General features: G+C 39.5%; 1 protein-coding gene across 4 annotated transcripts in view; it reads right to left on the bottom strand.

The window, feature by feature from the left end:
• Positions 1-13,588, bottom strand: part of GLI3 (GLI family zinc finger 3) — a 209,491-nt gene that overhangs the window by 46,209 nt on the left and 149,694 nt on the right. For all 4 annotated transcript variants that reach the window (XM_027655965.1, XM_027655967.1, XM_027655966.1 and 1 more), the window contains one exon: positions 13,179-13,380. In XM_027655965.1, coding sequence (XP_027511766.1) covers positions 13,179-13,380 — 202 coding nt within the window. The remainder of the gene's footprint in view (positions 1-13,178; positions 13,381-13,588) is intronic.

The following is a 13,588-nucleotide window of genomic DNA, read 5'->3' as shown; positions in this document are numbered from 1 at the left end:
CTGAGCTCTATGCCAGTTTGTTCAATTTATTCTTCAGTGTACAAGCCATTCATCAAAGAACATAATGATTTAACACCCCTTTTCCTTTTTGGTGAACAAACATTACTAAGTGTAACTACTCTGGTCTGTTCATTAAAAAACACACAATTACACTGCCATATCTGAGCCTTACTACACCCTGGCATTTTTTGCTTCCATACATACACTCTGAGTCCACCTCGTACTTCAAACACTAGACGGCACCATCCTGAAGATATTATCAAATTCACCAAGATCAACAAACACAACACAGAAACAGTTTGGATGAGGTAATTTATTTCTCTGTGACTGGTTAAAGCCTAGGACATTTTCACCCTACAACTGAATCAGTTTAAAAGCAAAAAATAACTCGACTGGTTTCATTGGCAGTTCCAAGCACATAGCAGCCCTGGAAATACAGGTTGGGGGTTTTTTTTCGTTTCTAGACATTTGACCATGCACAGCAATAACTAGCTTTGCATGTTCAGGTTCAAAACTTTGGTAATGTTCTTCAGATCCTACATGGTAAAAAGACAAATGTACGACTCAACCAGTCCAGTGCTTAAATGCTGAGTCAGTGTACTTGGTATTCCCCTCTCTATATAAATTAAAATGGCCTCCATCAAAAGGACAGATTTTACCTCATAGAGATGTCCCTATTATCTACATCTGTCTTCGCACTGTATAAGCCTCCAGAAGGAGGATGCTGAACCAGGCATTGACAAACTTGTAGGGTACAGGAGACAGACATCATCTTAGCTCACGTCTATTACTGGAAAACAGTCCACTAATAGCAGATATATTAAGACACAGCTGGACAGGTGTGCTAGGGAAAGGAGGAATCCTTATTTCTTTAGTATCTTTCCTTTGCCCTCTGCTCATCAGCAAGGCTTGAGTCTAAGGTACTAGGATTTTCCTACAGAGCCTGCCAACATGCACTTCATTTCCTCTACCTCCAAACTTCAAACATCTCAGAATGAAAAGAAAAGGTGATTGTGAGGGAGCAGAGGAATAGCCAGAACAGCTAAGGGGAGTACTCAGAAATGGTGACAATGGTTCAGACATCAGGGTGATTTCTTAAATAGCTCAGATAGCTGTCTTCAAATAAAAATTCTCTCCAGCTGTTTCCGGAGAGCTCCTCATAAGGCAAGTTGACCTGGCTGGGTGTAATGTCACTCTCATGCAAGATGCTGTCGCAGGGCAGCCTGGACGATTTTTCTGATTTAAACAGATCAGAAAGTTCTGAAGAGAACAGAAGGTGGTAGGTCCTTCTCTGCCTTTCAGAAACCATACAATAAAGGTATGTTGAGGGTCAAAAAGAAGAAAAATAAATCAAAGCCCTCAACATTGTTGGCATGACGCACTCTTCTGGGAAGGGAAGGCTTGGATTGCTGCCCTCCTTCTGAAAGTTTTTCACTGCACTTTGTTCAGTAACTCTTGAATACAGGACAGATGAAGAAACTCCATAGCCCAGAGTGTCCCCTCAGACCCCATGTGATCCCTCTTCCTTGACTAGCAGCCATATGTCCTCTTGCTGGTCCCATCAAACTCACATTGCATTCTATCCAGGAGGCCAGCAACAACAGGAAGGGTGGACAGCGGCACGAGCCAGCCTTGCCCAGTTGTTCCAGCCATGTCTTCTTAGAAACATGCAAGAAGACAGCAACAGTGTCACTCAGTGACTGCCTAAAATTCATTTCCCGAGGCGGTAAAATAAGACCTGAAAGCAGTATTTTTGAGAGTCCAGAACTACAAAAACCAACAACCAGGTTTTTCAAAAACAATGAGTAGTTCCAGAGGCATCAGTGTGAGTCATGTTTCTTTTAACACACATTAAAAAGGCTGCATTTTAGACAAGGAGTGCTCAAGTATTCCAACATCCGGATGCCAGAAGAATGCAAGATGCCTGCCCCAACCGTTCATGTTTTCCAAAACACTAGTCACTTCCAAAAACTTTTGGATTCACAGAAATGTAAGTGAATTACAAATCTTTCCCTTCCGTCTACCTACAAAGAAATGAAAATTTACACCACTGGAGGGAATCTGATTTATATTTGTGTTACAGAAGGGTTTTTTAAACAAAGTAGAAAAGGAAAAGAAGATTAAAGCCTTTAAGGCCACTAATAAACTACATGCCAGTTATCCTTTTAGTTGTTGAGTTTTATGGGGGATAAGGGTTAGAAAAAACATGGAACATTTCTGCTTAAGCATTCAATAACTCATATACACTGACAGAAAAGCCCATCAGTGATATCATTTATTTTATCATACTGTGGGCTTCTGTGTCTGCCTGTCAGTCTGTCCATCTCTCTCTCTTTCTCTTCTCCTCATCTGTGAAGTCTCAAACTCCATTCACCAGAAGTAAAGCAGGGCAGTGAACTACATTGCAATTACATGAGCACATCAAATTTTAGGAACAGACTTCAAGAAGAAGAAAAACAGACATTATAATCAAAACCAAACTTCGTGGCTACTTTGTGGCTGTCCTACTAACAAGGTCATCCAGTTTCTGGTCACAGCTCTGGAATTTACCACAAAACATCTGTGAATTCCAGTTAGGAAAAATTCCTTCTTTCCTACACATTGCATAGGTGTGCCTAAGGAGATAGGCTGATGCGAAATTACTGAGGAGACTTCAATTTTGCGAATACTGCAAGGACTGTTTCATTATATCACAATAATTCTGTTTTCTTCATAAAAACTGTGAAGAAATCCTCATATCAGATCTGCAAGATCTGATGCATGTATGTCTTGCAAAAGTATCTGAGTCCTTTCCCCTTTCTGGTTCTGCTTTGCATGGTTTTAGCAAAAGACCTTTTCAAGTGTGTAAACTAGGAAGCTTTTAATGAAAGACAGAGGAGAACAACTTAAAAGAGAGTTAAAAAAAGCATTTGTGGACTTCTGGAGTAGCTGCACACATAGCAAGCAGGTTCATACGGGACTAGACAAATCCAAAGACAACAGGTCCATAAAGAAATACTTAAATGAACAAGTGAGAATGTATACTTTGAGGTTGCTAATCTAGCGATTATTCATTTTGGGAAAGCACAGAGGGAACAAAAGTTAGAAAACTAGACACACTAACTAGAGTATCTAACACATCTAGTTGGACCCAGTGGGATATTTCTGATGTATTAACTTTTTTCTTGATTTTCAAATTTCAAAAGGATAGATTTCTTTCTTTAGGATATCCTTATTTACTCATATAGAACCGCATTATATTTATTTTATTAAAAGTTTCTTTCCTATCCTCTATCCTAAATCTTTCCTCTGTCCGTTCAACACCCAGCACTTAGTTATTCTACCCAGCATTCATTATCCACCTTCCCCTTCCCAGGCTCTTCCTCTCTTTTCTCTTTTGCATATTTGAAATTATTACTATACCCTCTTCCTGTCCAGTTTGGAAAAAAACAACTCATCCATGTAAATTTTCAGACCTCTGATTCTTTTCTTTGCTCTTCCTTGCAGTACCCCCAACTGTCCAACATCTTTTTGAAATAAAAAGTGCAGAACTGGTCACAGTACAGGAACATGTGGCATAGTGAGACACACTGGCTCCATCTAGACCACTGTGCAGGAGAGGGATTCAGGCCCTTTGGCCTGAAGGGCCTTTGATGTCCGCGTGGTGCATTCACAGTTCAAACTCTTGCTTCATGAGGGAGGATCCCCCTGCACTGCAAGGGGACATGCAGGCCCTTCTGGACTTGTGGAAAAGCCTTGTCACTCTGTAGCTTCCAGCATTCGTTCCTGTCATCAGGGACTTGCATTAGACAGACCAAATGATACAAATCCCTCCAAAAAGGACCGCAGTTCAAGAAAGGGAGATGCAATTTGTAGGCAGATTGGCTTCATGTTCAATAAAGCTGATCATCAGGTATAAGGATAATATCTAGTTCATGCTCAGTTAGGTACAGATGTCACCACTTTATCTCAGTCTCCCTTAAGAGTTGCATGAAGCCTGTGGCCAAGTGAAATTGAGAAACCAGGGTGCAGAAAACTACTAATGAATGGTGGAAGAATACCTAGATTCATCGAATTCAATGATATTTTTATCCTTTCCTTAGACCAGGACAGGATTTTACCTTTAGTTTTTTATTTCGATTTTCAAAGACCTTATTAATTGTTCATAATTGTTTATGAATGTTGTTAAGGGGCAAACGAGCATCTTTTCTGTTTTACAAATGTACCAAGCTACTGTTCACCTCTAGTAACTCTTAAATACTTCTGAGGGAGGACTCACTTCAGCAAGCCCTTAAGTGCTGTCCTAAACTCTGGGTCCTACAGGCATAGTAATCTTAAATTAATTAAGTCATAATACAAGTCATAATTAAGTTAACAGTGATCAAATACTGCTTTTCACATGCTCAGATGCCTTTTTTTTTTTTTAATAAGGACTAATGTAACAGCTTCATTCATCCCAGGATAAACTGACATGTAGGAGCCACTGTTCAAAACATGGGACATATGTAAGAGTGGCTGGGAGTTGAGCCATAGTTGCTCAGGGGGTCTACATAAGCTGACTTCATGCCCAGAAGTTTACATATATCTTTTGATGGAACAATGTATATGTGCAAGATGCAGTCAGATGTGGAAAGCAGAACAAACTCATAGTTAGGCCCCAACAGAGATGTAGAAGAAAACAAGCCAATGAGTTCTCCTTAGACAGCACCCAGAAGAAGCATCTAGTAACGTCACGTAAGAAAACCATCTCCTGTTGTTTGAGTTGGCAGAAAAAGGAATGGTGTACGTTTCTCGTAAACATACAAAAGTGAATAAAAAGAAGTTTCCAACTCTGCAATCTACTACTCCTGATAGAAACAACCTGCAAGAGTAAATGTTGACAAATTGCTCAGGACACAAGAGTGACAATGCACTTCGCAAACTTGCAGCCACGAAGAGATTTGTGAAACCCTGTTTCATGTATCTTAGACAGAAAATGCAAACCAAATGGCATTACAGGAAGGAACTCTTTAAAATCCACTTTTGCTTGGAGCATTTTACCCACAATATATGTAACATTTTTAGTAATACAAAAGTTGTGCTTTAAATTCTGTTCCTCTCCCTCTACTTTTTCACTGAAAACACTTTGAGTAGACAATGCAGACAAGTCATCAGTAGTTTTTATGGTTTGTTATTAAGTACAGGGGAAAACAATATCAAACTGTGACTATGAAACCAGACATGCAGCGTGATCTTCAATGCAGGTATGAGACTTAAAATCTTTTGAAATAATTTCTCAAAAATGACTACGTTTCACAAGTATCCCTCTGCATTTGTAATGTTGACACCTTGCATTAAAAATCACTAACTTAGAGACAATTCATCTAACTAAACTTGTAAAAAGGCATATCTGCATCTCATAAAACATAGCATATATTGTTTTCATCAGTTTTCATCAGATAATAGTCATGGTTTTACGACTGTATTTAATTCACACACATCATTGCCTCTTTTTTTTTTTTAAATTTTCTATTACCAGTTTAAAATTAACAGAGTCTGTGGTTTGTACTTTCTCTTCAGCTTACCTTATTATCTATTCTGTTTTATCTGCTAGGCTAGGTGAAATTTTTCTTCACGAATACACTGTTGTATGCCAGATTAAAATGGAATAGTTTCACTGAAAGCAATAGAGCCATGCTGATTAACCTTCTGTGCTCAGACAGCACTGTCAGCTTTGTCTTTCTTGCTGGGTCATTCCTGTGCAGGAATCCTTAGTATCCTAACTCGACTTTGTGTTAATGGTACCTTGCATAATTCCTCTGTGCTCCCTCCATGCAAGCTCATGACACTTCTGGTAAACATAATTTTGAACTAAATTCATGACCAAGCATTTTTGGCTTTCTAAAACTGGTATTATTTTATTACATGGAAAGTGCTAATTAATACTTGCTTTTAGGGTCTGAAAATGAAGTAATGCAATGTTAAACTCTAGCACACTTTTCTTAGGTTGAGAACTTACCTGGAATTATTATTGCTTTAGGACCAACGACTTTAAATTCCTTGAGTAATACTGAACCAGTCTGGAGCAAGTTGCTTCAAATTGACTTTTAAATACAAGATCTGTGACATAAACATTTACAGGCATACATACATAATCACACTTGTATATATGTGAATCTGTACATGTAAATGTGCATGCAGTATGTGCCTGCCTAGTCTGTATTCTTTATGCTGCTTAGCTTCTTAGATTTTACACTTTCCAAAGGCAGAAATCTTGCCATTCATGTGTATTTCTGGTGGAAGACATTCTTCTAATGCAAGATGTAGGTGATCTCCAAAACAATCTCACTGAATGTCACCCTCCTATAATCTATATGAACTTTCTCTAGCTGCATAGTTATATTTCTACAGAGACTGACAGAGATGTAACTTTCTGTACTACTGACAAATTTTACTTTTATTCACTTTGTGGCACTTCTCAGTCATTCACACTTCTTGAAAGCAGGTATAAAATGAAGCTATTATGGTATGATAGTGCTCTATATTTCCTTCTTTAGATTAACCACATGCAGTGCAAGATCATGGAGAATAATGCCCTGTATTGCACTTACGTGATGTGTCTAGTTATAGTAGGACCTGTTTTGGTGGGGTTACATCTGGACTGAACTCAGTCTGAACTGCAACTTAGCCTTCATTTACAACATATTGCATGTAATTAATTAGAGAGCTTTTAATGTAAGAAAAGCTTTCACTCAAAGTCAGCTTTGCATCTCACTTAGGCAGATTCCAATAATAAAACAAAACACCTATAATGCTGGCATAATTAACAAACCCTGTACGTCCTATCATATGGAGGTTCTTGCAAAATGTTGCTCTGAGTATATTGTGTTCTACCTGTTCTACTCTAAACATGTCCTTTTCAAGAATAATTTCATTAACCAGCATTTGATTGCGTCCTTTTATGCAGAAATATACACACTTAAAACTTACAGTCTAATTCAAAGGTAAGCATTAAGTAGTTGGGTTTTAGTAAAAGTTAAATACATATTCTCGAATGGGGTCTTCTGTTTCGTAGTGCAATTGTCAGCAAATTGAGCAATGAAAAAATTAAATCTGCATATATGACAAAATTATTTTGAGTAGCATGGTAAAGAGCTAAGTGGTTATCTTTAGAGCCCAGTATGCTAGATGAATGAGCAATACTGATAGCAAGATGCATATCGATACTGAAAGGGAGTCAAAGCTACTCATACGCTGGTTCTAAATCAGCTGAGAAAAATGACAAGAAGCACTTGCTTGTCTCAATGCAGAATTCAATGAAGGAATGAAAATTTGATCAACATGAAGCTATGGTAAAAACATGTTTAAAAGACTGGAACGGCAAACAGCACAGAAAATCATGGTGCATTTGAATTGCTGATCCTCGTCTGGAATATCATTGCATGTAGTAGAGGGAAACTCTTTCAGACAACATCAGCAGAAAAGACAATGCAAGAACTCTAAAGAGCAGACTGAAAACAACCACTGGCCTGAGAAAGGAGATGAATCAAGGAGACATAACAAGAATATATGAAATATTGAATAAAGAAGGAAGACTGAGAACATGAGGGCTTCCTGTCTTATAACTACGAGACATTCTGTTAAATTCAAAAATTGGATAATTTAAACCTGATAAAAGGATACTCTTTCCTTTTTTTTTATAAAGTGCCTAATTAGCCTGTTGGGCTCTCTGCTGAAGATACTTTCACTGTTCTCTGTGATAACTTTATACTCTATTTTTCTCTTGCTTTTCTCTTTGTGTTTGCAAAGGAAAACTAGAGAAATTTATACCTAGTCACTTGTCTCTAGATATAGCACAGTTCAGAGAGGAGGGCAATGATTCATTACACAACAAGCGCTCTATAGAAGGAGTTTATATGAGATGAGAAAATAATTGAGAATCCAACACCTGCTTTCAGAAACACATACTCTTGTCTTCCTCACCAATATTAATCCACTGCTGTCTAAGCTCAACCTACAAACCTTTCTAGTGCTCTTTGTGAAAGTACCCTCACCACCACTCCCTGATGCTTCAGATCAGTCCAGAGCAAAGTGAGAGGAGCCAGAACAGCCAGGGTCTGGCTGTAATTAACCACACTATGTTAACTGCTCCTTCCTGTTCTGATGCTATCAGGAAAGCAGGGTAGAGCAGGGCAGGGGGAAGTGCTGCTGTGCTTTCTCAGTTTCTTTCAAACTTTCGAGGAGATCCCAAAGGGCTCCTGTGCTCACATGAAACTGAATTTTCACATTATGGGATGGCTAAGCTGTATTCACATTTACATCTGCCTAGAGCCAAAAAAAGTCCCTTGTAGTAGGTGGGACTACTGATTTAAACACCTTGTATCTGACAGGGAATTCAGCTAATTTTCTGAAAACTAACTTTGTAAATTCAGTATTGCAGCACTGCTAAGGGACGAGAGGTTCTGAATTTCAAATCACAGAGAACACGAAGTCTCAACCTCCTGCGTTTATTAAAGACCAGTTAATCTTTTGTAAAAATTTTGAATCAGTACTCTTAATATCATGGGGAGTGATTACCCCCTCTATACTCACTCCAGACCATGCTGTCACTCAAAAAGAAGTGCTACTGAAGTGCAAAGTCTAATAATTGTCACAGGTAGCAGATATAACATTAAGTACATCTTGACAAAAGATTAATAGCAGGGGTACTGCACTGCAGGACCGAGGCAGGTAACCAAATGAGTAAATGTCAAATGAAGGATTATCCTCATTTGATGCTATTGCATACATCTCCTTTCTGCATAATCTCTCCCAGCTGAGACCTAAACCAGGTGTTTTCAAATGCACAAAGTAGAAGCTCTACCTGGTGTGCTAAAGGAGATCCACTATTAGCTGTCAGCAGGAGCGACATCTTCTTTTCAAGTACTCAGCCAGTAGTCAGGATACAGCACTACACTGCCAGCTGACAATGACAAAGCACCCGCCAAGTCAAGCTCTATCTGGATTGTGCTAAACTACTATTATTTATTATTCGAACTGCAGTAGTACCCATGTCAAGGACCAGAGCCCTCCTGTGCTTGGCTCCATACAAACAGAGAGCAAAACATGGCTCTTTTCATCTGATTTCATCCTCAATATCCCACAGTGCTTATATAGAGGGTTCTATATTGAAAAGTTGTGTGAAGCATGGGATGTAATCTTTTAGCCAAGGATATCCTTTTTTTAGCCAAGGCAAAGACCAGTGAGGTCCTGGAGACACTTTCTTTACACAAGTAGCATCTTGGCAAAAAGATCATTGAGCCCACAAAATCAAACATACCAGAACTAAACCCGCCCACACCTTCATGTGCTGACTGATCAGCTTTTTGTTATTCAACAACACGCCCCCTTTCCCCCCTACATGTTCATAACTCAATCAGTGCACAAGATGCAGAGCAGCCTTCAGTGAGAGGCCCTCTGGTGTTTTTCTCCTCCTTGCATGGTATAATGCCCATAGGCCTTCCTTCCATTGTATTTAAACCATCAGTGAATAAATAATTACCGACGCCCCCCTGTGCTTCTCCACTGTGCTCATCACTGTATAATCTAAGTGCTTCACAAAACATTAATGCTTTCAACCTCCCTCTGAGGTAAGGGGGAAGGATTTATTTTGCACAGGAATGTGAATCAAAGAAAGATGGAGGCAAAAAGTGTCACTTGTTGCAGTTGCCCTATTTCAGGCATGAAGACCTGGGCTAGTTAACAGGATACAGCATATGAAATGCTCAAAACAGCTGTCAGTATCTCCAAGCTATGCCTGTGAGAAATTCAACTCCCCTGTAGAATTAAGAGTGGTAGGCTGGGATTCCGCAAGAGAAACTGTATGAGGCTGGTGGTCACTTCTGACTAAATCACTTTGCCCAGTATCAGACTCTGCAAGAGCAGAGTCTGCCCTTCAGACAGCAACCAACCAGATACGAGGCTCCCTCCTCTTTTAGAGCTGCCTAGAACAGGTGAGGCAGGGTCCTGCAGCTCTCACTGATCCAGAGAGGATGTTCAGGATGTTCAGCCTGAGCAGTGAAGCAGGCAGGGGCCCTGCAAATACTGCGCAACCCTGAAACGAAAGATGGTATCAGAGCATAATCACAAGGGGGCAGTACCTTCATTCTCCTAATGACTGGCTTCGACATGCTTTACTTTGCAGCTTTTTCTCTCTCCTACTGCGATTTTATGTCAAGTTATATGAAAGCATTTTGTGCCAGCTTGCTTAACCTGTACAGTTCCTAGGCTGACTCCTGTCTCCTCTGAAGACTGTTTTCTATTTCACAAGGCCATTATGGTTGGGCAGACAGCTGAGCCTCCACAGGCTTTCCAAGGAGGTACCAGAGCTGCAGCTGCAGTGAAAGGTCCTACTCCCTTCTCTGTGGCCCTGGACTGGAACGTGTTGAATGCTTACTACATTTAACACATGTTAATAGAAACCTCTTAAGGGCTTATCACTTGGCTGAATGGGACAATTTCTCAAGAACAGCAAAGATCATATCCACAGTGTCTAGGCAATATTCCTGACAAATTCCAGCTTCTCGGTAAGAAGGTAAGCAAGAATTCTTTTAGTTTGCACTGGAAAATCTCTTCTTCCCTAACTTCATTCTGATAAATTAATAGCTTTGCTGATGCTTTTTGGAAATACTCAGCATTAGAGAGGTATCTGCCATGAAATATGCTGCCAGGTGTAAACTGTTTGGACTAAATTAAAAGTGATTGGAAACAATATCTAAAAGTAGAAGGATTGTGTAATGTTAAGTAGTTAATGCTACTGATACTATCTAAAGTAGAAATCCTTCCTGTCTTGCAATTCCATCTAGTGGCCTGCTGAACTGCACCATTTTCTTGCAGCAACTCCTATGAGGTTAACCTGCAAGTTACCAGAAGCTGGGATTTTACACCAGGAAAAGTTTTTTTCTACACTTTGATCACTCTTTCAGACAGGATATTAGATGGGATGAACCTATGGTTTGATTCAGTACAGCAGTTCTTGTGCTGAATGCATTATTTGCAAGACAGTGAGTTGAAATAAATTAGATTTTACTGATTGTCCCATTGCTATTTAGTCTTGGAATTTATTAAAGCAATGAAATGTGGCTTGTGTTTAATACCTTATGTCACTGTTTATTTTGGTGTAACTCTTTTATAGACAGATTCACATAGGAGAAGTCAAAGGGCACCAACAGAGGTGAGTTGCAAAGCTGGAAAAAGAGGTAGCTCTCTCACTTTCCCTCCTTTTGACTGAGAGGAATGGAGATGTACATTTCCAACTTTGCATGATGAACAGGAATACTCTTATCAAAAAGGAAAAAAAATAATCTTAATTTAAAATCATGTGAAACTTTGGATTATGCATTCCTGGAAAGTATGACCAGGAAGGGCTGAAAGCTTTGCTCAACGACAGGCTCAGTGATACCAGTTCACAAGACTCCCTGTGCTGTTCCTTAGCATTCTTACTCAGTCTTTGCCCACAACTTTCTCCAGTTCCACAACTGTCTTCAACAAAACTATTAATCTGACTCCAGCTTTGCTTTGGAAGAGTAAAAGCAGACAAGACTTACTCCACTGTAGAGATTATGCCAAATTTCACGCACTATTTGCTTTACCAAGGTTACAAGCTATGGAAAAGGAGTTTAGTTATTACGTGGTATCCCATCTTACTGGCAGTGCAGATAGCACACCTCCATACAGTACATGTATTTAACAGATGTGGTCCAACTGCTGCCAGCCATTGACATACATATTCTTCATTATTCATATTCCTCATTACGGAGCTTCGTAATTGGGACCATGGTTTCATAGAATGTGGAGTTGTATTGCAGAGCTATGATATCATACCTGTGAAATACTACACAGTACTCAGTCACATCAGAGCTATGAAGCACGACTATTTAAAAGAAGTGCTTAAAAAAAGAAAAAACAGCACTTATACTAATATCAATATTTAGAGTGCTGTCACTCTCAGTTTGGCAGGTTCATGGTTTCTAACACACCGTGCCTCATTTTCTCCAAAAGTTAAAGTCCCCATAGCAGTTTTTCAAGTTGTATTTCATTTTTGCTGGAGAGGCATTTCACAGATTTCACACAATATTCTGAGTTAGAAGGGAGCCAGGAGGACCATCAAGTCCAGCTCTTAAATGAATGGCCTATACAGGGATCGAAAGGGGATCGAACTCATGACCTCGGTGTTATTTTTGAGTATTGCCAAAAATGGGTGTCTCATCTCAAGAAACTGCTGTAAAGACTTGATCCTTTGCCTCATTGCAAATTGAAGGTGGAGGCTGTTTTTAAATCAGTGCCTAGGAGTACTCTTTAACTGTCATAAATGCAAACCCAGCATTTTCTGAGACTTTGGTGAGGTGGGGGATTTTTTTTTTTTTGAATGCCAAAGGAGCTTTTCTCAGTTAACATATAGCCATGTCACAAAAACAAGAATGTTCTGCAGTTGCATCGTCATTTTTTCTGCTGCTTCTCTTAATTTTCTTCCACTCTTTCCACTTCCTTTTTTTTTACAATATTCCTTTTGTTTCCTCTCCCCGTGCCCTATTTTCTTCCCTTTTCTGTACAACTTCAGTTCACCTTTCACCTCTTCCCTTGCTGCTCTGCTCTTCTGCCTCCAGAACCACCATTTCTGACTGTTTTCTTGCACACACAAGTGAAGCAACAAAGTGAAAATCACAGGATTTCTGATGATACTGGATGATAACAGTACGTCTTTGGCCAAAAAAAAAAAAAAAAAAAAAGATAGTTCTAGCCAAACATTTTTATTGACCAGTACCACACATCTGGTCTTTACTCTCCAATGATTGTAATGCAGGAAAATTTCACTGTCCCTCATATCTATATCCAGAAGAACTGAAGTGACTAAAGTCACAAACCTACCCTAGTGTTTCTTCTCTGAAAACAGATCCCTGAGCAAACATACACACACTGTTACTGCTGGTCAGTTGGAATATTACCTGCACTGGACAAAAATAAGTCAAAAAGTCCCTTGTGGTTACCTCTCTGAGGAACACAAAAAATATTTTATAGTTTAAATTAAGCTCCGATTAATGTACCATTATAGAAACTGCAAAATGCACATATTCACAAAAAACCCCCACAAGTTACTTAAAGATGTGAGTACATATTCACGTTTGTGTGTGTATGATGAATAAATGAGAATACACAATATAGGCAGAAAATACTATTCTTACCTTATTGCACTTGCAGATAAGTGGCCATAAGAACCACTGGCTGATGAACTGCTACGAGAGTTATTGAGAATTGTGACCAAGGAATTTGGAGATGTCCGTATCATGGTCTGAAGGTCAAAGCTGTGATCAGATAGGGGGGATATGGACAACGTGCGCTTTCGGCTTGGTCTGGCTGACAACCTCGGACTTGGAAACCTGGTGCCTGTTATGTAAACACAAGCAATTATCCACCAGGGTACTTCATTGCATTTATTTGTTATCGCTGATGGGTAGAGGGAGACACCAACACACCGACAAGCCCACTCTCTTCACTTGTGATCTACTGGCTACGATTGAGGAAAATTAGGAAGAAAAATCTTTCTTCCCGTGGCTTACCTCAGGGGAGCTCTGTTTATTAATGTGCAAGCAAA

Source organism: Corapipo altera, unplaced genomic scaffold, assembly GCF_003945725.1.
Source record: "Corapipo altera isolate COAL_440 unplaced genomic scaffold, ASM394572v1 59, whole genome shotgun sequence".
Lineage (NCBI taxonomy): Eukaryota > Metazoa > Chordata > Aves > Passeriformes > Pipridae > Corapipo > Corapipo altera.
The sequence above is the reverse complement of the archived record's forward strand: the minus strand, read 5'-3'. Positions and strand labels throughout refer to the sequence as shown.